The following is a 24143-nucleotide window of genomic DNA, read 5'->3' on the forward strand; positions in this document are numbered from 1 at the left end:
CTTATCATTGATTGTTTTGGAGTTCACCCTGCTCCTGGGAACCTGGCTCCATAAATTTTCTCATGGTCTCTGGCTAAAAGCACTACGAGACTAGGGTCAAATCACTGAAGTGTATTACGTGGCACAGGTTGTCCTCGCATAGAAATGAATTTTAATTTTTGGCACAAAAACTCAGGTTTTTGCCCTTGATTTCCCCCTAAACCTATCTTCACTGCTGACACTCTCAGAAACCCCAGCCCAAGCAACGCTTCCCCAACTCCACTGCATTGTGAAAGATTATTACCATCCCCATATTTACAAATATGAAAGGCTTACAGAGTTATAAAGTTCCCTAAACAGGGCTGTGTATAAATCAGATGTACACATACCCACAGACCCAGCACACTGCCTCCTCATCACACTTCTCCCCTCCCCTTTAAGTGTTCCTAAGCCCATTCTAGAAACTTCAGCCCTTTAACTGCTGTAGCCAAAGCCAGAGTGCACAGGGTTCTGCTGTGGGGAGGCAGTCAATTTAGGGCATTGGTTCTAAAAGAAAGAAATGTCTCCCTTGTTCTTCTAATAATCTCCCCACAGGCAAGGCTCCCTGGCAAACTGGAAGCCTTTGGGGCTCGTCTAGAACTCACCCTGGCCGTGTATTTTTGTGCTGAGATTAGAAAACCTGATTTTGTCCAAAGAGCCCCCTAAAAATTAAGTGTTCCAGCAGGAGAGAAGCGTGCCATTTGCAAAGATAGGGGCAACAGCTTGGGCCAGTGGGTTGTTTTCCATTTGTGTTCAGTGGAGCCCCTGGAGGTGCCTTGGTAGCTACCAGGAGGGGATGGAGGCGGGAGGTAGGTGGAGAAGAGGCGCGGTACCATCTCATGGTAGTGGGTGAATACTGCCCCCTGGAGTTGGGCAGCCAAGAGACTCTGAGGGGGCGGAAACCTGGTGTTACCACCTAGGGCCGGGGAAGGGAACCCATCTCCCGCCTCCCCAGAATGGCTCTGCTTTCCTGCTTATATCTGTTGTGGAGGCCGAGATGCTACAGAAAGTTTTAAGACACTATTCTGGCCGAGTATTAACAATAAAAACAGAAAGTGGTTTATTGTAAGGATTTCTGGTTTGTTAGTTTAGTAATACATTAGTTTGTGTAAATACAATGTCCTCTTGAAACGCAATCTCAGTCTACAGAACAAGAACGCTGTTCATGGGAAAGTGAGAGCAGTTTCCTCCAAAATATGAGCTCCCACATCAAACCCCAAAACGGCCGGAAGAGCTAAGAAAGGGACAGGACTGAAAGCCCCCAACCCCACCCCTTTGAATCTAGGTCCATTACCCACCAGACATCTAGATGGGGCAACTCCGATGAGGAGATCAAGCAATGGGTTTCAGTAAATCCGAACCCTCCTCGCCCCACATCTATTGTGCCTGTATCACAAAGAATATTTTGTTTACCCGCGTTTTCAGAATAAACTATGTAAACTCCACCAGCGTGTCCTCAAAGGCCCCTGTTATTTATAGACTCACAATTGTGTCACATCCTGAAAAGACAATTTCTAAGAATTTTCAGTATTTCTAATGTTTAACTGCATTTCCCAAACCCGATAAAAAAAAGTTCTTTCTCTTTCTGTGCCTGCCCTGAGCTTGGCCCAGGCGGTACTTGTGTTAAAGCCTAGTCACAATTTACTCTGAACTTCGGCTTCTATAAATATTTGGAAAGAAACCTAGTGTGTAATGCTGTGCAGAACAATGTGTGAGCTGGCGGTGACTGTAAGGCCATTTGGAGTCTCCCCAGAGCGAAGGAAAGCAGCATTTGACGTGGTCAGCCCCCCACTCCCAGACCATGTAGCCCCCTGGTGTCAGAAACACAGACCAAGCCCTTACCTTGAGCTTCACTGCCTCTACTCCTGTCACCCAGACTGTAGGCGCCTGAGTTCCCATTCTCAGTCCACAATCGAGGAAGGTGTGGGAGGTGATTATAACCCCAGGCTCCTGGAGAATTGGAAATGGAAAGAATGTTTACAAACACACAGGAAACTCAAGGACAGTATAAACATAAACAAAGTTGTTACAGTATTTATTCATTCTTCTTCTACTCCTTGATTTTACAGAGGAGGAAACTGAGACCGAGGGAGTGGTCCTGCCTGGGGTCATATCCATTAGGGGTCAAATCTGGGCTAACTCTTCAGCCATGAGAGTCCCCAATCGAATGGGGGCCCCCATCCCCAGCCCAGCAAGGGAGGAGGCCAGATAGGAGTTCCTTAAAGCCACATGACCAAATCTGCAAGAGTTTAGTGCTTTTTGTAGTGGAAAGAGCCTCAAGTGCGCCAAGGCCAAAAGCAACACCCGGGCTAACATTTGGGCTTTGTCTCTCCAGCTCATCGGCAAAGACATCGAGGAAGCCATCGAAGCGGAGACGTCAGGCGATCTGCAGAAGGCCTACTTGACGCTCGGTAAAGTAGAGCCGGGAAAGCCCCTGACTTAGGCTGGGCTCCCTGAACCAGACTCGAAGATGGAGGTTTACGTGCGGGAAGCTTTCAGGGAATGGTTCTAGGAATCACACATCTAAGCAGTATTGGGAAGGAGAGAAGGAATGGGAGGCAGCTGCAGCAGGAGCTCAGCTGGTCCCCCAGGGAGCCTGGAAGTCAGGATGCCCAAAGTGAAGGCAAGGGGGCCAGGCCTTTGCACCCCACATCAAGCAGCTGGCTGGCTGCACCCAGGGAGCATTTGCAACCTTGGGGAAGGCAGCTCCCTCCCTAGAGAGCAAGTCCTGAGAAGGGACTCAGCTGTGAGCAGCCAGCATGTAACACTCAGTTCTGAGAAAGGCATCTGGGTGCCACACCACAGCATCCACTACAGTCCCACGAAGATCGTGGGTCCCCGAGAGCATCCGTCAACAGCCTGGGACCATTATCTAGCCTCAGGGAGCAGCCTGTGATTCACACAACATGCACTCAAAAGTACTCAGGTTCCAATCCATGAGCTAGTGTTTGCACATGCCTGATGGCTCGAGGGTGTCCTTTTCCATTTGGTTCCCTTCAACGTTGGAATGAATGAGGTCTGTTTAGAAAGCAAGAGGAAGGGAGACCAGATCTTGACCGTGCCAAGCAAACACCAGGACCTTCTCTCCAGGTGTTGCCCCCGGGCAGGAAATAGCAGAGAGATGGGCACGGGGCTGTGCCTGGCAGGCGCCTTTATCCCTTTTGCAAGCCCTGGAATGAAGGCATTGTCCATTGTCCACTCCCTTGTGGCGAGGAGGCCAGGGCACTGTCCCAAATGGCACAAGAAATGGAGAGAATATCCCCAGAAGAAGAGGAAGAACCGAAAAAGAGGCCCCAGGAAGCTAAAAAATGCGCTTTCGCTGCCAAACTCTTTTGTTTTGTTTTCTTGATGGGATTTTTTGGAGCAATGTCAGCAATTGATTTTTTTTTTTAATCCACCCTCATTTCGCATTCAAATTAGCAGGACTTCTATTATGATACAATACAGAGCCCTAAACAGTCTTGATGTCACTCCTGACCCACACTGGCTACACGTGGACAACTGTCCTTAGGGCTTTCAGGATGAGTGTCTTAAGAACAAGGAGAGATTACTCAGGGCCCAGCCACAAGGCTCCAAACCCTTCCTGTACTTGCAGAACAAAGAATAGGAAAGCACTAGAGTTCAGTCAGAAGATGAACATTAATCCTCATTAATATTAAGTATTCGTGGTAATAAAACCATTCAACCCTTTAACATTTACTTTGCACCTGCCTGGGCCAGGGGTTTCACCAGGTGAGGGTATCAGAGGTAAACAGGTCCGATTCCTGCTCTTAAGAGGCTTCAAGTCCATGGTGGACACACACCAATCAAGAGGTCAGCCTACAGTAAAGACAAAAACAAAACCAGCCAGAGCAAAGCAGGCAGAGAGCAAGGAAAGGGCTCATCCCTGCAGTCGGGGACCATGAAATGCAGGAGTTAGTGACTCCGGTAGCAGCAGATATGAAAGAAATTAAAAAAGACCTTGGAGATGAACCACAGAGAGAGTGGAACATGCCTTCATGACTATATTCTCCAGACACTCCGCACCCTGCTCCCACCTAAATCACGAAGATGCCAGTCTGCAGCTAAAATTGAGGAGGTGGTGCTGTGAGACCAAAGGATTCCCACCGCTTGCAGGCTCTGAAGCAGCACTTCTCAAAGTGGGGTCCACAGAGCTCCTGGATCAGAATCACCTGTGGGAGTGGTGTGAAAATGCAGTTTCCGGAGCCCCACTCCAGGTCAGCACTTAGAACTTCCAGGAAGGGAGTCCAGGAGCCACACATTCACAAGGTCCCCACGTGACCGTCTCATGCTCCCTGGCGTTTGAGGAGCCCTGCTTTGAAGACCAGGAGGAGCAGAAGACAGCAAGTGGCTGGCCGCCCCGCCTTCCACACGCCACAAACAGCTTTATTCCCTCACCTTCCTGAGCTAACCCCCTCCGAACTTTTGGGGGATTCCTGCCGCTGCTAACAACGAGGCACAGGCTGTATACAGTAGAAAACTTTAAGATTTATCTAAAATATCAAGAAGAAGAAACATCAGGGCAGAAATCACCTGTCTGTGTAGGGATGGAACACACTAACATGAGGCAGACAATGTCTTCAGCATCAATCAGTATGAATGCACAGGAGAGGGTCCTCGGGAAAACCCCGTGAGGACACTAGCTCAGAAAGTCTGGGGGTCACAGTGAGTCTCAAATATGCTACTTTCCAAATTGCCAGCCTCCCCCTCCCCCCAATCCCCACAGCCACCACCAATCCAGCAACTTTTGGATTCAGACACCTGCATCTGGGCTTTTCCACTGATACTCTGCTGGCTGCCGCATGACCTGTCAAAGGAGACAGACCCTCCAGCCCAGACTCTGCTTCCCTAATCCTGTTCCTCCCCCTCCCTTGTAAGCATCAATCACACCGGTAATTACCTAGAAAACAAGAGTTCTCATCACAGGACACATTAAGGATGTACATTGTACACTTACGCTGAATTCATTACTTATCACTGACATCAAAAATGTTAAGTGTTCTAGGCAAATGTCAACAACATAAACAGTGAAGGGTTCGATCTCCCAAAGTGCTGGTCATGATGGACCCATACGAGCCTGGGAGGAATGGGGAGGAATCATGATTTAGCCCCAGAAGCAGAGATGCACCCTATCATCTGATTGGTACTTTATTCATCTGTGGTTTAGGTCATGCTTTATTCCTTTCTGGTTAGGACGGGACCAAAAAAGAGCATCACACAATTAGCAGCATCACAGGAAGATGCTCTGTTGAGAGGATCAAACATTTTCATCAAGCCCAAATCTCAGGTCGCGAACTAAGAAGATTGTGGGAAACCAGGAAAAGATGCAGAGACGAGGCTCACAAATCAAACCCAGGGAAAAGCAAGGGGAAGGAAGGTTGTTTAGCACAGGCAAGCAAACCACAGTCCAACGGAGTGAATCTTCAAGATTATGAAGTTTTATGACAGCAAGGTTGCTGGCCAATCTGTGTTTCCCCTCCAGACCCGCCTTCAGCATCATCAGAGATTGTACTTAGAGATGAGAAGTTATTTCTGCTGGCGAGAGTCATGACCTTTGCAGGGAGAGCCTGAGGATGGTCACAGCATTCACCCTCCTCCCAAAGAGTCTCCAGGGAACAGGAGAGGTTCCCATGTGTCTGAAAGGGCTCTGGTTGAAGAGCCCAGGTGCCTTGACCCAGGGGAATTTTCCAGATCCCGTTACACAACAGTGTGAAGTCCACGCCTTTCAAAAATCTGACTCACAAATCAGTCAGCTACAAGGGCAGCCAGGTGACACTGTGGGCCAGCTCTGTTCTTTCCAAGGGTCTCGGGGTTATTCAACAAAACATGAACACCTCCTGTTCTCTTTCCCTTCGTCCTGCCCAGTGAGGAGTGCCCGGGACCTCCAGGGCTATTTTGCTGACCGTCTGTACAAGTCCATGAAGGGTGCGGGGACCGATGAGGACACGCTCATTGACATCATTGTGACCAGGGCGGAGGTAAGACATGCTTGACTCCGAGGAGCTGGGCTGCACCTTCTGGTTTGTTGCCACTGTGGACGCCATCCACAAGTCCGTTTTGTGAATTTACAAAGAAAGTGAAACAGAGGCAGCCCTTGCCTTCCCAGACTTTGTGGAGGACACTGTGCTGTGCTTCAATCTGCTTCTTTTTATAAAAATACAAAAACGATGGCTGCTTCTATTTCTGCCATCTGTGGCCCTGGGGAGCCCGTGGCAGTGTGCAGGAGGGACCCGGAGGGGCTGGTCCGGGCGGATAAACCAGAGACACTGAATGGTTAGTGACAGGCTAGGTCACCCAGCAGCAGAGACAACGAGCAAATGATTTCCCAACTCCCAAGCGAGGCCTTTACTTCATCAAACACACCCCACAAGCACAGTATGACACAAAAAACACATCAGTACAAGACAGCGTTTCTCAACGTTTTTAAAATTAAGGATTGCCCCAGGAAGAAGCATTTTTAGACCCAGTTTTTTCCTAATTGTCACTCCCCTTGAAGAAACATTAACTCTGTATACACTGCGTATTTATGTTCCCTTTGTATATAGGTAATTTTACGCAAAAGGTTTTTCTTTCTAATTTTTTTTGGGGGGGTAGGTAATTAGGTTTATTTATTTTCTTATTTTTAGAGGAGGTACTGGGGATTGAACCCAGGAGCTCCTTCATGCTGAGCATGCGCTCTACCACTTGAGTGAGACCCTCCCCACTCATAAAAGTTTTAAGATTTGGTTTTGCCCTCTAAAAACCAAACTTTGCCCTCGTTGGGAGTAATATCGCCCCCCTCGGAGAAAGCAGGAGTATGACAAAGGGACAGGAAGAGGAGCAGCTGTCACGACTCACAGCGAATGGTTTGGAATATAGGGCCACAGACAGAAGGCATTACCGAAAAAAGAGGAACTGGCATTTCATCCACAGCAGGGAAGCCTTGGAGAGCGAAGTGGTACTGAGCACTTAAAAACCAGACATCTTCCCTCAGAAACTTGTTAAATAAGGGGGGAAAGATACCAACCGAAATTCGGCCCCCCAGCTTTTTGACAAATCACACTTAACATCTGACACTGTTTTGAAGTATAACTCAGCAACAAGACGGTGCTTTCATTTTTATTTCTATTCCTGGAATTTCTCCTCCCCCTCTTTCTCCTCCTCCTCCATGATTCATATTTCTCTTTCTCTCCTAAAGCCCCTTTCTCCTTCTCCTCCTCTCTCCCGCCCCTCGTCTGTCTGCCACCCTCTTCGTTTCTCTTCGGTTGCTCCCAGTCTCTCTCTCTCTCCCTTATCTCTCCAGGTCTCTGCCTTCTCTGTCTCCATGTCTCTTAGTAACTCCACCCCCAGCCAGTCTCCGGAGCAGATCCTGAGACGCTCAGGATCGGCCTGAGGAGCAGGCTGGCGAGAGAGCCCGGCAAGGACTCTGAAGGCCCCAGAGGGCTAGATGGCTTCCAGGGCCCCTCGGCTCCAGTTCACTCCAGTGTGAGCCGTGGAGCGTTTATTCCACAACGTTCCGCCCCATCTCCATCCTGACCGCATGTCCTGGGTCATCTCCACAGCGGGGGGCCATTCCCTCAGAATGCTTCAAACCCAACCACATACACTGGCTGGATCCTCTAATCCCCAAAGTCTCCTGGTCCTGAAACAGAGCCCTGGTGAGCCCCACCCCACCCCTGCCCGGACCCCCTCCCCACTTGCTGCCCCTCCCCCAGCCAAGCAGCCAACGAGTCAGGGCAGCAGGGGACACCCCCGCCCCGCGCTAGTCCCCTGTCTGCTCAGCATCCCCTTCCGACAGTTCCTCACTCTTCCACCACCTCCTGTTCAGCCCTTTAATTGGGGCAGGAGAAAAAAAGAACCAGAAATCTGAACAATGGCTTGTGGGTCTGTTTAGAAAGCAAGATAGAGTCTAAATTAAAACAAACAAACAAAACAAAACAATGCCAAAAAATGGCATACAAAAAACAAAACAAGACAAAACTCCTGGTGCAGGAGAGCTCCATGCCTCTTTTATGAGACTTACTCTGTTCCATCCGGAATTGTGTCTTTTCTGCAGCAGGTAAGGTCGCCTCTGCTAGGTGGTAAGAATCTTTCGAGCAGGACAACTTTTTTATTTGTTTTTCTTCTGAGTCCTCTCCCCACCTCCAGCACCCAGGTTTTTCAAGTTTTTCAAGGAATTACAGCTGACCCTGGAACAATACGGGTTTGAACAGTGTGGGTGCACTTATCCGAGGATGCTTTTTCAGTAAATATAGTACCTGTATCTTCATTTTATGGATCTTTATTTTTTTAACATTTTTTTATTGAGTTACAGTCATTTTACAATGTTGTGTCAAATTCCAGTGTCGAGCACAATTTTTCAGTTATACATGAACATACATATATTCATTGTCACATTTTTTTTCCGCTGTGAGCTACCACAAGATCTTGTTATATATTTCCCAATGCCATACAGTATAATCTTGTTTATCTATACATTTTATGGTTCTTTAAATTAACGAAGTGTGGGGGAAAGTCTGTATTCAATTAGAGATCACAATATGTAGAATCAAAAGAGCTAGGGTTTGAGGCCTGAGTCTGTCCAAGATGTTTCAGCCTCCTGCCCTCGGGGAGTCATTTATCCATTCCTTTGTTTTTGAGGCAGAGAGAGCAGCATGCAAATTTTCTACTGCATGGAGAGGGTGGTCAATGTTCCTAATTTCTGTATTGTTCAAGGGTCAACTGTAGATTCAAAATAAGTCCTACAAATTGAGAATGACTGGAATTTTGCTGATTGGCCCTAATATCCTTGCTGATCAGGGTACAGGAGGCAAAAAAAAAAAAAAAAAAGCCTTCATTTCCAATTGTGTTGACAATTTCCTTAACGTTATACCAAGAGTCATCAAATTCGTGACCTGCAGTCATCAAATTCAGGCCCACCACCTGCTTTGGTAACAGTACCGCTACCTGCAAATGATTATTTAAAAATAACTGTAAAAAGCTCAAAAGAAAAATAGTATTTTTGTAACCCATAAAAATCATTTGAAATTCAGGGTTTAGTGTCCCTAAATAAAGTCTTACCGGAACATAGACACGCAGACACCTCTGCCACCTTTGGGGAGCTGAACTCAGCTTCCCTTTTCTCAGCCACAAAATATGAATACTAATACCCCCAAATCTAAGGATAGTTTTGAGGCATAAATGAGCAAATGAGACTAATGTGCTCAGAACAGTGGCCGCCTGTGTTTATGGTGTAAATGCTATGAATGTCCCCATCGCTACTGTCATCTCTCCTCCAGGTGGACCTTCAGGGGATAAAAGCAAAGTTCCAAGAGAAGTATCAGAAGTCTCTCTCCGACATGGTTCGCTCAGACACCTCTGGGGACTTCAGGAAACTGCTGGTGGCCCTCTTGCACTGAAACAAGTCAATGCGGCAGGAGCACAAGGAGGAACCACCTTTGTCAAGAGTCCCTTCCAAGCCAGATTGGCAAATGCGACGCCAGCATGAAGACCTCTCAAAGGTCCTGGTTTATTTCCTTGGCGGCTTGAGTTGTGCAGCCAGGCCAAGCTGTTTAAGTAAAGGCAGCAGCTTTAAGACGCTTGAGTAGGTCTTATACTGGCTTAGCAAGTATCTGCGCTGCCTCTTAACTTTCCTTCAGGGTGGTAACTGAATGCTTTCCAAGCACAAATAAAATCTGCAGTTGATGAAAAAACAATGCATTCGTAATAGAATATTTAGAAGAATATGCATGGGGGTATATATGTTCTGGGTAATGATGGAATGATTAAAGTGCCAGAAAGACAAAATTAAGCAATTCATTCATTTGCCTTCTGTGTGTTCAATTTCAAATCCTTAATGTCAATTAAAGAAGCGGATTATGCCTCCATCAGCAGCTTTTCCAAAGACTGGGTTGATTCATTTTGGCTTTTGTCCTGGAAATATATGACTTGTGAAATTTGAACATATTTGCGAAATGCAAACAGTTACATTTATTAATAATCACCGAACAGCAAGGAAACAATGGACTTGCCTATACAAAACGTAACGAGGGGTAACATTCACTGACATACTACCTGGTTTAAATGGTTTTTCTTGCTGCCCTAGACATTAGACCCCCTTGAGTCTTCTCCCTGATCTTCAAATACAGCTAGGCTGGGCACAGTGCCAACAGGATCAAGGTTAATGGTCTGACGCTCAAATGGATTGATTCTGCACCAGTAGCATCTCTGTTCCAAGCAGTTTGCCTCATAGGCACGTGTTGCTGCACACAAAGGGGTCTGTGATGAAAACACGGACACTTGGTCCAACAATTACAGTTACCGTTCATCAGATGACTACTTGCGCCTGGAGCTGCTAAGTAGCTTACTTTCGTATTTGATCTTCCCAACATCCCTATGAGGTCAATGTTACTCCCACTTATCAGCTGAGGAAACTGAGACATTAAGTAATCTGGCTAAATTCATTCACAAATGACAGAACTGAGATTTGAATTCAGGGCTGGTTGACTCCAGAATCCACACTAGTAACTGATTTTCTTGGAAAAATAACACGATGTACATATAAGGTCATGGGTCTGTATTCATTCACCTGCTTAACCTCCTACTATTTGCCAATCACTGTGCTGGGCTCTGGGGATACAAAGGTGAGGAGAACACCGGCCACACCTCGGGCAGTTCATTCCCAGGCCAGCAGTGTAGACAGAGGCCTCCAATATTCAACACAACGCTGTAAGTACATTCATACAGGCATGTAAAGCTCTCTACCCAAGAGTCAGGCGAGGGAACACACAGCTCTGCCTGGGGGGACTGGGGAATGCTTCCCAGAGATGCATTTGTGCTGGGTTTTGAAGAACGCATAGAAACTTTCCAGAGAAACAAAGAAAGAAAGACACGTGTAGAGGCTCTGAAACATAAGGGAACAGGATGTGTCTCAGAGGTGGTGAAATCCATCCTCCTGGGGCACGGGATGTGGTGAAAGGAAGCAGAGGGTTGGGAAGGCAGGCGATGAAGCTGCCGAAGAGTATGTTTGGATCACATTAGCCACAGTTTTGCCTTCCAAGCGTGGGCTTGCTCCCTTGGGCAATGGTGGTCACTAGAGATGTTTGAGTGAGTGAGGAACACGATCAGATTTGGGTCTTGGGAAATCACTTTGGTGGTGTCATCAACATAGAGCATACAGCCCAAACATGCCATGATGTGTCTCTCTAGCGGCTACAAAACAGTGATCAGAAAAACTAAGAAGTTGTGTTAATTTTTGTGTCCTCAACAGACTGGTTTCTCTATACCTAAAGTCATTGCTGTCATTATGAGCTTTGACACACAAAATGGTTTCCTAGAGCCCAGCTCAGTGACGAAACATTCTCATGTTTACTTACATGTTGTCAAAGCTGGCCTTTGCTTTTAAAAAACAGAAAGAAAAATAAGCAGTCTGTGGGATCTAAGCTTATAGTAAGGACAGGAAAACAAACCAATGGACTGAAAAGAGATCTATTAAAAACAGCCATCATTTGAGAGTGTTGAAGGCCATGGCTGACACAGAGAAGAGAGAAAAGGGACATCACAGGTGAGGAAACAGGCTGAGGAAGACGGAGATGCAAAGTCACTTGCTCAAGGGCACACACGGGAAGTGCCAGGGCCGGAACCCAAACCCAAGTCCTTCCGACCCTGATGCCTGGGCTCTTTGCCACACTTGCCCACCCCCATGGATACTTTCTCCAAAGCTTCGCCAGGCCCGGCAGCAGGCACCTCTCTCTGAAGCTGCTGACTCTAGCTCACCCTCACAAGCAAAAGCCAGTTTCTATGTGCTTGGTGGGAGGTAAGGGGGCTTTACCAGAGAACTCTTGTCTGGCCTGTCCCCAGAGGGTCCCGCCCTTCCTGCCCTCATGCTCAGACCAGGAATTTCCTCCTCTTCCCTTCCGTAGTGCCTGCCCTGCCTAGGCTCCCCCTCCCCTTTCCCTAAGCCCCCAGTCTCAGGTGGCAGGGTCAGCCTGTGGAGAGAGGGGAAGAAGGAGAGGACGAAGGTAGAAGGAAGAAGGGGTGACAGCAGTCCTGCCTTGTCACCCTCCCACGGTGCAGCCCTGTCCCCCACTCCACTCTCTTCCTCCAATCCCAGCTCCTGCCACCCAGATGTTTGGGCAGGTGGGGAGGGGGTCTGAATCCCTCCCCCAGAGCTGCATTACACCCACCTCTGGGTACACGTGGTAACTCATCATCCATCCATTTCCCGGTGAAATTCTGTCCCAGGCCCTGACTGGGCTCCAGAGCGCTGCTCACCCCCCACCCCCGTGACAACACGCCAGCCACGGCAGGTAAAGTAGACTCGGGGACGCCTGCCTGTGGGAACCTGGTAGCAGCTGAGCTCCCCTCCTCCCACTGAGGAGCAAAGGGAGTCCCATGACCACCTGCAGGTGCTCCAGCCCCCTACTCACTCCTCCCAGCAGCCCTGGGAGCCCCATGTGGTTCCTCTCAACCAGGTCCACCCCCTATACTTGTGGGTTTGAGCCCACCTCCCCCTGCTTTTTCCTTTCCTGGCTGTCTTGCACTGTGAAGGGCCCATGAGGACAATGCCCACATATCGAGTGCTGACCACAGCCCTGCCATGGACCCTGGGAGAGTCCTGATCCTGCCTGGAAGCCAGCTCAGGGCCCACTGGGCAAGGTCTAGAGAAGAGGGTTCAAGCTGTAAGGTGGTATGTCTCCTTGGCCCTGTGGATCCGTCACCGCACAGGGAGGACTGCGGCCAGCAGAGGGCCAGGCACCATCCCCGCAGAGGGGGCCCAGGGCAGGGAGCCCTTTCCACTCATCATTTTGAGAGGCACTGACCACTTTCCTTCTCACTCTTCTCTGACCTCCAACTCTCCTATTTCTTCTCCTTTCAGGAGACCAGGGCCAGCTCAGGCTGCTGGGACTCTACCTGGGCCCTAATGACATCAGATGAGCAAAGTACCACCTCCACCGCTACCCGCACACCGCCCTCTGCTGCATAGGTGACACCTCCCACCCGACTTCTGGGGTCGGACTCAGCCTCGAGGCAAACTGCCCTCTGTCACTTGTCTCCTCTTCACCCTAGGCCCTTCCCTCACCAGGACTCAGGATCATCAAATCCAAGGGGCTGGAGGGCAACTGGCTCACTCTTACTCCAGTCATTCAACAAGCACGAACTGAGAACCCGCTGCAAGCCAGGCCCAGTGCTGGGCACGGAAGGTGCAAAGGTGAGCCGACCACGCCTGGTCCTGCCCTCACAGAGCTTCCTGTCTAGGGGGAGACACGTACCAATAACCAAACCCAGCCAGAAGATGGTCACCGATCATGATACCAACCAGTAAAGGAATAAAGTGGATACTGTGATGGGTGGTGATGGGGGCTGGGGGGGGGGAGGGAATCGCTTTAAACGCAGCAGCCAGGGACCGCCTCTCAGAGGAGGAAGCATTAAGCCAAGACCTAAGGAATAACAGAGAATCAACCACATGTTAGGTGGAGGGGACTTCAGAGTAGAGGACAGATCTGGGCAACTCGGGATGACATGGGAAGGAGGTGGGGTGGTCTCAGAGTCCCTGGGTGGCCAGTGTGGTTGACGCTGGGTGAGGGAGGGCATGGAGAGTGGTGGTCGGCAAGGTCGTCAGGGCCCAGGTGCAGCAGGACTTCACAGGGCACAGTAAGGTGTCTGGGTTTTATTCCAAGTCGGGGAGTCCCACATTCAGGCTCTAAGGTTCTACCTCTTCTTATCCACAGCTCCACATTCCTCATGATTCCCAGTGTGACCAGGTTCAGGGGGTGTGGTTTCACCCATGCACAGTCCCAGAACAGCCCACCTTCCTTCTCGTGGTTGTTTTTCTTAGATGAGTTTGGTGTCCTTTCCCACAAGGTGACCTTAGTCAGAATCATGTGACCATATCAGACAGTTTCTAGAAGCACTGGATCACACTGGATCCCACTGGATCCCATTTAAGGGTTATGGTGTGTTGGTAAATGTTTAACAATTAGCTGTCTTGAGGGAGGGGTGGCTGATTTGTAGCATTTGCCGATTTCCGTGGTGTAAATACTCCCACCATAGCCAATTTCAAGCTACTGATTTGATGTCATTGAACACGGGGTTCAGAAAAGACGAGAGTACCACACCAGTATACGGTCTTTCCATCGCACGGATAAAATAGATGTAAATAACTTCAAGAGCAGAGATGATAATAAAATGTAGTAAATAATTAGAAAGTAATGCCTTTTGAGTATCCATTACATCTATTATCAATAAAATTTACTTGTAAGTTTACATAATTTAATTTTTAATAATGACTGTGATTAACAACCAGCTCCTAAAATTTGTGAAAAATTAACAGTTGGCTCCCATGAACCAATAGGAGCTGATTCCAGCACTCCATTTGGTGAGTTCCAATTCGATCTCTTTTTTTTTTTTTCTGTAGAAATAAGTTTTTATTTCCTTTGGGTAAGTACCTAGAAGGGGTATTGCTGGGTCATAGAGTTGTAGATGTTTGCTTAACTTTATAAGAAACTACTAAATAGTTCTGCAAAGTGGCTGCACCATTTCACACTCCTACCTGCAATATATGGGAATATCAAGTGTTCTTTATCGTCACCAGCACTTGTTGCATGAACTCTTTTTAAATTTTAGACATTGTAGCATGTGGGTAGTAGTATCTTATTATAGTCTTAATTTGCATTTTCCTGAAAATTAATAATATTGAGCACTTTTTTGTGCATATTGGTCATTTTAATATTTTTTACATGAAGTGTCTTTTTCCTACTATTTTTGTTTGGTTGTCCATTTTATCATTGAGTTATAGAAGTTCTTTAAATATTCTGATACAAGCCTTTCCAGACATCTGTCTTGTGAATGTCTTCACCCAGTCTGTGGTTGGACTCTTTTCAATCCCATTTCTTCCAGGGTACTCCCAAAACAATTTGTACCCTGTCCCCAGGTATCTGCATAAGAAGTGATTACCTTGAAGACTCTTCCTCGAGGGCAATGGGTTACTACCTACCATACATTTCAGGATCACAATGAATGGTTGTGTATGTTGTCTACTGCACAAGGCTGCTTGGCCAAGGCAATGTTTGGAACCTGAAATTCAGCCCTAGTTCCCCCATCAGATTTTGCCTACAAGACTGCAGCAGCCTAGAGAGGGCGCCTTCGGCTCACTTGCACAAAGGTACCATATGGCCTGGTCCTGGAACTATAAGTAATCTAGTCTACTTATGAGAGACCATTTAAGAGACTCTCCCCTGGACAAAATGTCTTGTTACTAGCTTCTTATTCTAAAAATGTAGCCTCTGCCCCTCCTGGCACCTCATATTGCAATCCTTGCAACTCTAAAGAGAGTGTTAGAAAGTGAAGATTATGAGGAAAAAGGAGATGAGAATGATGGTCCAGAAAATGAAACAGAGGTTTTATCATATATAAAGAGATAGATGGTGATGCAGAAGAGGGACACCCAGGCTGCTTTCCGGAAGACATCAGCCCAATCACAGTTAGATGTACCAGCCCCTAGAAGACCCTGCCATCCTCACCCAGAGGGCAATGTGTCATTGCCCCAGCAATGTAGAATCTGTCTCCTCCAGCAGCAAAAGACCAATGCACAGGACCCCTCCAGGCTGCTAACTATTTCTCAGACCATATAACAGCCAATAAAAATGCCTCAGATAAGCCCCCAGAAACTAGATAAGCAAAGAAATAAGGGCGCCAGAAAACCAGAAATGGTATTCAGCAATCTGTGCCAACAAGTAAGAGCTGCCACACTGAATTCAGGGAGATGTCAAGGCTGCCTGTTTGTGCCACTGCAATATCTTGCATGACCAGGGCACAGAGTGATGACCAGTATGTTTAGAGACATAGGGTCAAGAGAAAGAAAAGTGGCTGGAGGTGGGTGCGTGGGGTTTTTCAAAATAAACTTTAAAATTTTTTTAATTTATTTTATTTCTCTAAATTTTAGGTTTATAGAAAAGTCATAATTATATTACAGAGAGTGTCCATACATGTCATTCCCAGGTTCCCAAATGTACCATTAATATGGTACATTCATCACAACCTGTGAACTAATATTGATACATTATATTTGAGTAAAGCTCATATTTTACTCACATTTCCTTAGTTTTTACCTAATGCCATTTTTCTGTTCCAGGTTCTGATAAGACTATGACATTACATTTAGTTATTATGTGTATTTAGGTTTCTCTAGACTGTGACAGTTCCTCAGACTTTCCTTGTTTCTGTTGACCTTGACAGTGTTGAAGACTAAAGGGCAGGTATTTTGTAGAATGTCCTTCAATTTGGCTTTGTCTGATGTTCTTCTCGTGGTTGGACTAGGGTCATGGGTTTGGGGCAGGAAGGTCACAGAGGTAAAATGCCACTCCCATCAGAGCATATCAAGGATACATGCCATCAGTGTGACATCACTGTTGACGTTGAGGTTGATCTTCTGGCTCACATAGTGTTCGTCAGGTTTCTCCACTCTACTCATTGAAAGGAAGTCACTGTGAAGGCCCACACTTAAGGGGCAGAGAGCTATGTTCCCACTTCTGGAGGGGAAGTATCTATATTATTTGGGATTCTTCTGTTCAAGAGGCTTGTCTGTTCTCCTTCATTTATTTATGTATTTAATAATTCATTTATATCAGTATAGACTTATGAATATTTATCTTGTACTTTGGGTTATAATCCAATACTACACTATTTATTTTTGTTGCTCAAATTGTTCCAGCTTTGTCCATTGGCAGCTCCTTCAGTTGGTTCCTGTGTCCCTTTGACGCATTCCCTCACTTTGCTTCTTGAGTACTTCTTTCATTTCTGGCACTGTAAGATGCTCCAGGCTCATTTTGCATAGTCCTTTCCCTAGCCCTGGAATCTACCATTTGTCCAAGAAGACTTGGTCCTTTTGTGGGAGAATGATATTAGAAACCAAAATCTAGGCACTGGTGTGCTCATTGCTACTGGGGTGCCGTTGCTTCTAGGCCCACTTAGTGGACAGAGCTAGGAAATATAAGCGGGTATACCAACCTATGTATCTACGTACCTACATTTACACACATATATAGGCAGATGATATGGATATAGATGTACAGATGTAGATATAGACACAGATCCACCTGTATCTATATTAAGTTAGACATGAGTTCATACAATGTCTTCAGCTTTCATTCAGTACCACATGGAACCACATGGTTTATGCTAGAAGGGGGATTCTCAAAATCTTGAAAACATCACAAGGAGACAAGACAGTGGGAGGAAAGCTCTTCGAAAGAGGAGCCATGGGAAGAAGCAAAGCAAACCACACGGTGCTCTGCAGGGATCGTATTTCCATTCTGAATGGTTGAGTTTGTGCCCAGATCTGGGGAGAAAGGGCAGGCCGTGGTTGAGTGGTCCTCAGACCGCCACTACCAAGTACCCAAGGAACTGTCCTTAGGTTTTAAAGAGAATGCTCCATGGCTCCTTTGTGGCTAAAGGAGAATTACTGATGTCTTGTTTTCCTAAGGTAGCCAGCTTTCAGTGAGTTCAAAATGTGTTCAGCCAACAACGATACCATGTAAAGGAAACAGAAAGACCATCTTTAGTGTCAGAATCAAGAGACAGTGGGGTTTTATGTCAATTTCTTCCTGTAAATGATTTTCATTCCCCGTTAAGTGTAACTTCAGGATTGCTTAGAACAAAGATGTCTCAGAACAAAAAGGCCTGAAACATATTTAGACTCCAGGCTAGAAGAAAAAAAGCACTGGCTTTGAATCACTGCTCACTGTGAGTAATGTAGACCAGGATAATATGACTCACAAACCAAAATGGACACACTAATTGGCCAAACTCTGAACCCAACCCAAGTATTAATTTTTTTTAACTGTACTGAAAACAAAATCAAAGTTGTTTTTAAAATCCTATGGAACCCATTCAAATTAGAACCAGTCTTTGGAAATGGTTGATCCAGAAGAAAAAAAGAATCAGAAAACCAAAATCATTTCCACACAAGTGTTTCATTCACTTCAAGTGTCTGGTACATACAAATATGCACTGGGTATGTATTTCTATCAGTAGAAGCTCTTTTAATTGAATCTCACTAAACCTATTTGCCAGATTCACTAACATGCCCATCTTCTACAGAAAGTCTATTGGTGGAGGTCTTGGGTGCTCTGAAAGCTAGTAGCTGGTAGGGCACTGGTTGGAAGCCCTCTCTTCTGGTGGATCGTGTGTTTTCCAACAGGGCATTGTGTTTGTTCCCAAATCTGTCAATATTTATTATACTCACTATTGTGATTACATATGTTAACTCAACATTAAATAAGCCTGTCAACTGTAAGTGCAAAAAGAAAGACTTTTTTTATTTCTATGAAACTACATCATATGCTTTAGAAAGACTAAAGATGTGTTGCATTTAAAATCAAAAGAATAGTTAACACTGAATGCCCATCAGTGGCTCAGTTGCAAAGAAGAGTTCTCAGTAAACCAGTGTACATTTGAATGCTTTATATGAAACACAAAATGATGTATGTTTTAGTGCTTTCAGTTTAAATATAAATGGCCCATTGCCCTTCTTCTGTATGGTAGATAAGAGAATGACCACTGTGTACACATTTTTTCTTCCTTCTGAAATCCTAGTTCATCTGTGATAATCCCACAGGCTTTTCTTCTGGTCAGAGACTTCCAACCATTACCAATGCCTCCTGCATCTCCCGATAGAGAACCTTCCATGCAGTGATTGAGAGCAAGGTCTAAGAAGAAAGAAAGACCAGGGAGAGGCTGTTGGTGACTCCATTCAAAGGCTGTGCTGCTTTGGGAAGCCACCTTGCTCACCTGAGACTCAGGTTCCTCATCTGTAAAATGGGGGTAATAATAGTTCAGAAGCTTCCCTACTTAAGGAGCAGAAGCTTCCCTACTTAAGGAGCCTTCATAGATGAGAACAAGACACCTCCAGGACAAGCAGGTGACAGCCTGCCAACGAGGGATGTCTTCAGAGGTCACCTATTCAGTGTCATTTTGAGTTTATCCAAAACAACAGCAACCACCACGATTACACATAAGCAGAGGAGCTGGACCTATGTGGTAGGATCTTGGTGAGGATTAAATGAGATAAGCAGAAGCCCTTACTTAGCACAGAGATGGACTGATGCCAAGAGCTCCCTACACACTGACTAAATTTTTGTCTAGCCTAGTCACCCCATCCTCTGTGCTGGATGGCCATGATTCCTAAAATGGAATAAGTAGCCTATTGCATGAGGAAGGGAATCTAAGTTGCAAATGCCAGATGGTTTCAGGCCCCCCACTTTTTCCCACCTGGACTAACAAGACAGACCAGGTGGTCTCCCCACCTCCAGACTATTCCCCATCCCACAGCCAGCACTGCAGCTCTCCTGACCGCAGCTCTCTCCCACACTATCCCCAGGCTTCCGGAAGGGTTTGCCACTCATACTTCAAGACTTTATGAGGGCTTCTTCCTCTCCATAGGGATGTCCAATTAGCATCTCATAGTAAATGCATCCAAAGAAAAATCTTGATTTCCCCCACAAAACCAGTTCCCTTACTGGTTTTCCCTAGCTCATTAACCACTTTCAACTATCCAGCTGCTCAAGCCGAAGTTATCTTGGGTTCCCTTTATCTCTCCATCTTCCAGAACCACTTATCAGAAGTCCTATTAATTCCATGACTCAAAACATTTTCACTTTCCATGTTTCACCACCTCTCACTCCAAGTCAAAACTCCATGCTCTCTAGCCTGGATCCCTACAACAGCTTCACATCTGAGTTTCCTGCTTCCCCAGCTGCTTCATCTCTGACTCCTTCTGGAACTCCCATTCTCCCCCTCAGTCACACTGGCCTTTTTTTCAGTTCCTCAAACTTGTCATGCTTATTCCTGTCTCAGGACTTCTGTACTTGCAGTTCCCTCCACCCAGGACTCCCCTTCTCCTAGACCAGCCCAGGATCCAATCTCAGCATAGTCTCCTTCTCTACACAGGTCACCATATCCCGTATCCATCACTGCCCTCAGAACACACCCAGACTCTCCTTTTAACATTACCTTGTAGTGTCTTCATAATAGTTGTCACCAACCAAAGTTATCTTCTTTGTTTACATGTTCACTGCCTATTACCTGGCTACCATTAGAATATAAATTCTAGGAGGGCAGGAACTTTTTCATTATTGTTCACCACTGCATACCCAGCACCTAGAACATTGCCTGGCACATGGTAGATGCTCAATAAAATGTGGTTGAACAGCTGAACACCTAACACAATTTCCATCTTCCCTTTCTCCAGCCGACTTTATCCTTTGACTTCCACTTTTCCTTTCTGTTGTCATTCAAGCACCACAACCTTGCCTTTCCTGCCCTGACCCTCACGTAGTCAGTCACCCCTTCTATGCTCTCCCTTTTACACCAATTCCCTCAGAGAACTTAATGTATTACTCCTCATCATTCTCTTTATCCGTATCCCCAGCTAGATGGAGAGCTCTGTAAGATGAAGGACCACATCGTCCTCAGCCTTCCAGCCCCACCAGCCATAGCCATTCTCTACGTCTCTCACCGCCCTGCCCGCCCTGACCCCCAGATCATTTCATATCAGGTCTTTTCCCCTTCTCTATCACAGTACCACTTTTGTTTTGCTTACGCTTACCAGTTTATGATAGAGAATATTATAAAGGGTACAGATGAACAGCTAGATGAAGAAGTACATAGGGCAGGTATGTGGGAAGGAGGACAGAGTTTCCATGCTCTTTGGGTGTGCCGCCCTCCTGGAATCTCCATGTCTTGTTCACTAACCCGAAAGCTCTCCAGTCATGTCCTTCAGGGTTTTTGTGGAGGCTTCATTAGGTAGGCATGATTGATGAACTCACTGACCACTGGCGACTGACTCAACCCCCAGCCCCTCTCCACCTTTACAGCACTTAGCATCATCTCCAATCACCTCATCTATTTATTCACTTATTTGTTCTGCTTATCTATTGTCTGCCTCCCACACTGTACCACTGGTGACTAGAACAGTGGCTGACACATAGTAGGTACTCAATAAAGACTTGTTTACAAAGGACTCAGCCCACGTGTTTGTTAAATGAGGGACCCATGAACCGATTAGCCACCATGAACTATAAATCTCAGGGTACCCACAGAGCAGGGAGTCTCCATGCTATATTTACAGCAGTTACTCATGGTTTCCAAAACAAGACACATGGACATGATTCATGAAAATCTCATTCTGAATCAAATGTTTGTGGGGAGAGGAGGGAGAAGAGGGGAAGAGGGCAAGCAGACTTTTGGCTAATGAGCAAAATGGGTCTTGAACAGCTCCAGGGCATCCACTGCTTGAATGACTGACTGGTTGCTTCTTTTGTTCGGCATTGCAGGTCTCTCTGCAGCTCTACTAATTCTATTCCAATTAGTCCAATTAGAAACAGGTCTATAGATTAATTGCCCAGATGTTTGATTTCATCAGAGGTCACATTGCATCTGCAGCCCAAGAAGATTAACACAGTTCTTGGCACACAGAGCTCTGATGGGGGGAAGGGATGACACTCAGCAAAACAGGTCTCAAGGGCAACTTCCAGAAGACTTACAGGAGTTTCAACAGCTCCTTTCCAAGAGGGAGACCTCAGGTCACCTGCCTTCTCCAGGCCCCTCAACCTGGGTCAGCCGGGGCAGTAGGGACATGAGATATGCTGGTGACGACAGCTTGGCATCTTCCATAGGACATGTAACGAATATCAACCACATGAAGTCACTCTAGGCCCACAGCATGGCTGGAGACGTGATAAATAGAAGCTGGGCGATGTGGCCACCACAAGGGCAAGCAGAGGGGAGGCTGGCACTGAGCCAGCTGATGGGGCCAGCAAAACAGAAACCAGCTCAGGGCCGCCAGCAATCAGTCCCCAAAATAATGTTTCGTCAGGATGGCTTGTGAGGCCTGGCTAGAACTCATCCACCCCAGTGGAGGGAAACGTATGGCTAATTCCAAGCAGGTTATCAAGTATACAAAGGTACCCAAGGACATAGCTGGCTGCACTCTACCTATGGGCACAATGCCTGTGAGGAAGATCAAAAGTTACTGGTTTCCATTTTATCTCTTATTATGAGTAAATTAGGCCAAGTCATTGTGCCTCAAGTTTGTTAAGAGACGTGAATGGGATGTACCTATGTGGGAAGCTCTGTGCCGCACGGTGGAACCACCAGGGAAGCTTACAGAATGCCATTGCCAGGGTCCCACCTCCAGAGATTTGGATTTTATTGGACTTAGGGTTCCAGCCTAAGAATTGCAAATTTTTTAACTTCCTCAGGGCTTGAATGTGAAGCCAGGGTGAGAACCACTATCCTAACACGGCTGCAGATTGAGAGGCCCTGAGACCCAGCCTCCATCTCTACACATGGACACTCCTGGAAACTCCCATCACCCTCCAGACTCTTTTCAAGCCTAGAGGAAAGAGAAGGACCACTCACTGACTCTTGTCACAAAAGGATCCTTCCCAGGACAGATGGTATATTTCTATACAGGTTTTATTGAAATCTTCATAATTTTCTATAAAATCCTAATTACTTAAGCTAGAATTCTGAGATATCTAGCCACCTGCTCATATATTTCTCCAGCAAATACTCACTGAGCACCTACTATGGGCCCAATGTTCTTGTTCTCATGAGGTTTTCATTCTGCTGGGGGAGACAGAATAAAATGTTGCAAATGTAACAATAAAATTTTAGAAATAGAATAATTTCATAAAACAAAAAGTATAATAAAAAATAAGACAGAGTGCTATGACATAGAGAGACAGGTGGGGGATGTAAGCTACTTCCGGAGGTCAGGGACAGTACTTTTGATGGAATAACATCTGAGCCAAGTCCTGAACACAGAGAAGCCAGCCATGTGACTGTCTGAGGGAAGAACATGTGGAAAAGCTCATCCTCAGTCCCGTTTGGGGCCCACTTCCACACCTCTACTGTCCCACGGGGTGTCACCAGCTCTTTGTATTCTGTACTTGTTCTATCAGAAGCACCATCTTCTGATCCAAAGCTACTATTGCTCCAAGGACCCTCTCCTCCAAGAATTGTCCCATGTCAGGTCCCTCCTCATTCTGGCCACTCACTACTTCACCTGAAAGGTCTGTGAATGCCCTTGGTAAACTGCAATGGGTATAAAAGCGTAAGACGTGATTATTACTATTCCTACCTCCTGAGCATCCTCTTGAATTTGTGTTGAATCATCTTGCCTCTGATTTTGTTGTTTCACCTAGGTACAACTGGTCTCCTCCCAGGGGACCGTCAGTCCTTCTGGGCATAAACTGGGTTTTCTGCTCCTCTGGTATCCCTAGTTGCTCCTAGAACAGAGCCAGGCATTCACTCATCGCCCCTGAACAGAGCTGTTTATAGAAGGATTTGACTAGGTTGGCAGTTCAGAGCTTGTTTGAATGAAAGAATTAATTTCACAGCCCCTGACCAGTGCTGTTTATAGAAGGATTTGACTAGGCTGGCAGTTCAATGCTTGTTTGAATGAAAGAATTAATTAGTCAGCCTTGCCTCAAAACCACACAGCCTTCATTCTATTTTGCACTAGCATTACCTCCATCTTATAGGTGAGGAAGCCAAGGCACAGAGAGATTAGGCAACTTGCCCCAGGTCACACAGCAGATAAGTGGCAGAGCTGAGATTCAAACTCAGGTCTGTCCCGTATCACATGCTGTACCACATCGCATGACACGGTCCTGAGAAGAATGGAGGTCAGTACTCCCATCCTCAACTTTTCAACAAAGAAACTAAAACTCATTAAAGAATTAACAGAGGTGGCCTGGTTCACAGATTGAGTTGGTGCCAAAGCCAGGGCAGTTATTCATGGCTGTGAATGCCAAGGCCTCTGGGCTCTCTGCTTTGCCATGTCTCTTGCAGAAAGGTCAAAATTCTGGTCAGGATTCAAAGTATCAGATCATCACCATGCCCTCTATCGAATTTTCGTGCTGCCAGGTTGCTGCTGACAAGAGGTGAAAATGTCTGATGAAATGGTCAGTGGGCAGAAGGCCAGAGGATTCAGTTTATTTATTTATTTCTATTAAAGTATAGTTGATTTACAGCATTGTGTTAATTTCTGGTGTACAGTATAGTGATTCAGATATATATACTTTTGATGTTCTTTTTCACTATAGGCCACTACAAAGTATTGAATATAGTTCCCTGTGCTATACAGTAGGTCCTTGTTGTTT

General features: G+C 46.3%; 2 protein-coding genes across 3 annotated transcripts in view; one reads left to right on the forward strand and one right to left on the reverse strand.

Moving 5' to 3' along the window:
* FAM91A1 (family with sequence similarity 91 member A1) overlaps positions 1–8035 on the reverse strand; it is a 115402-nt gene extending 107367 nt beyond the window's left edge. Inside the window, exons 1-2 of the mRNA XM_064476865.1 lie at positions 8021–8035; positions 1861–1968 (exon numbers count right to left, since the gene is read on the reverse strand). The gene's annotated coding sequence lies outside the window, so the exon portion shown is untranslated. The remainder of the gene's footprint in view (positions 1–1860; positions 1969–8020) is intronic.
* The window catches only part of ANXA13 (annexin A13), a 54963-nt gene extending 45083 nt beyond the window's left edge, over positions 1–9880 (forward strand). For both annotated transcript variants that reach the window (XM_010988767.3, XM_010988768.3), the window contains 3 exons: positions 2354–2429; positions 5884–5996; positions 9276–9880. In XM_010988767.3, coding sequence (XP_010987069.1) covers positions 2354–2429; positions 5884–5996; positions 9276–9395 — 309 coding nt within the window. In that variant the 3' untranslated portion in view covers positions 9396–9880. The remainder of the gene's footprint in view (positions 1–2353; positions 2430–5883; positions 5997–9275) is intronic.
* The last annotated feature ends 14263 nt before the right edge of the window (positions 9881–24143 follow it).

The sequence above is a fragment of the Camelus dromedarius genome, chromosome 20, assembly GCF_036321535.1.
Source record: "Camelus dromedarius isolate mCamDro1 chromosome 20, mCamDro1.pat, whole genome shotgun sequence".
Classification (NCBI taxonomy): domain Eukaryota; kingdom Metazoa; phylum Chordata; class Mammalia; order Artiodactyla; family Camelidae; genus Camelus; species Camelus dromedarius.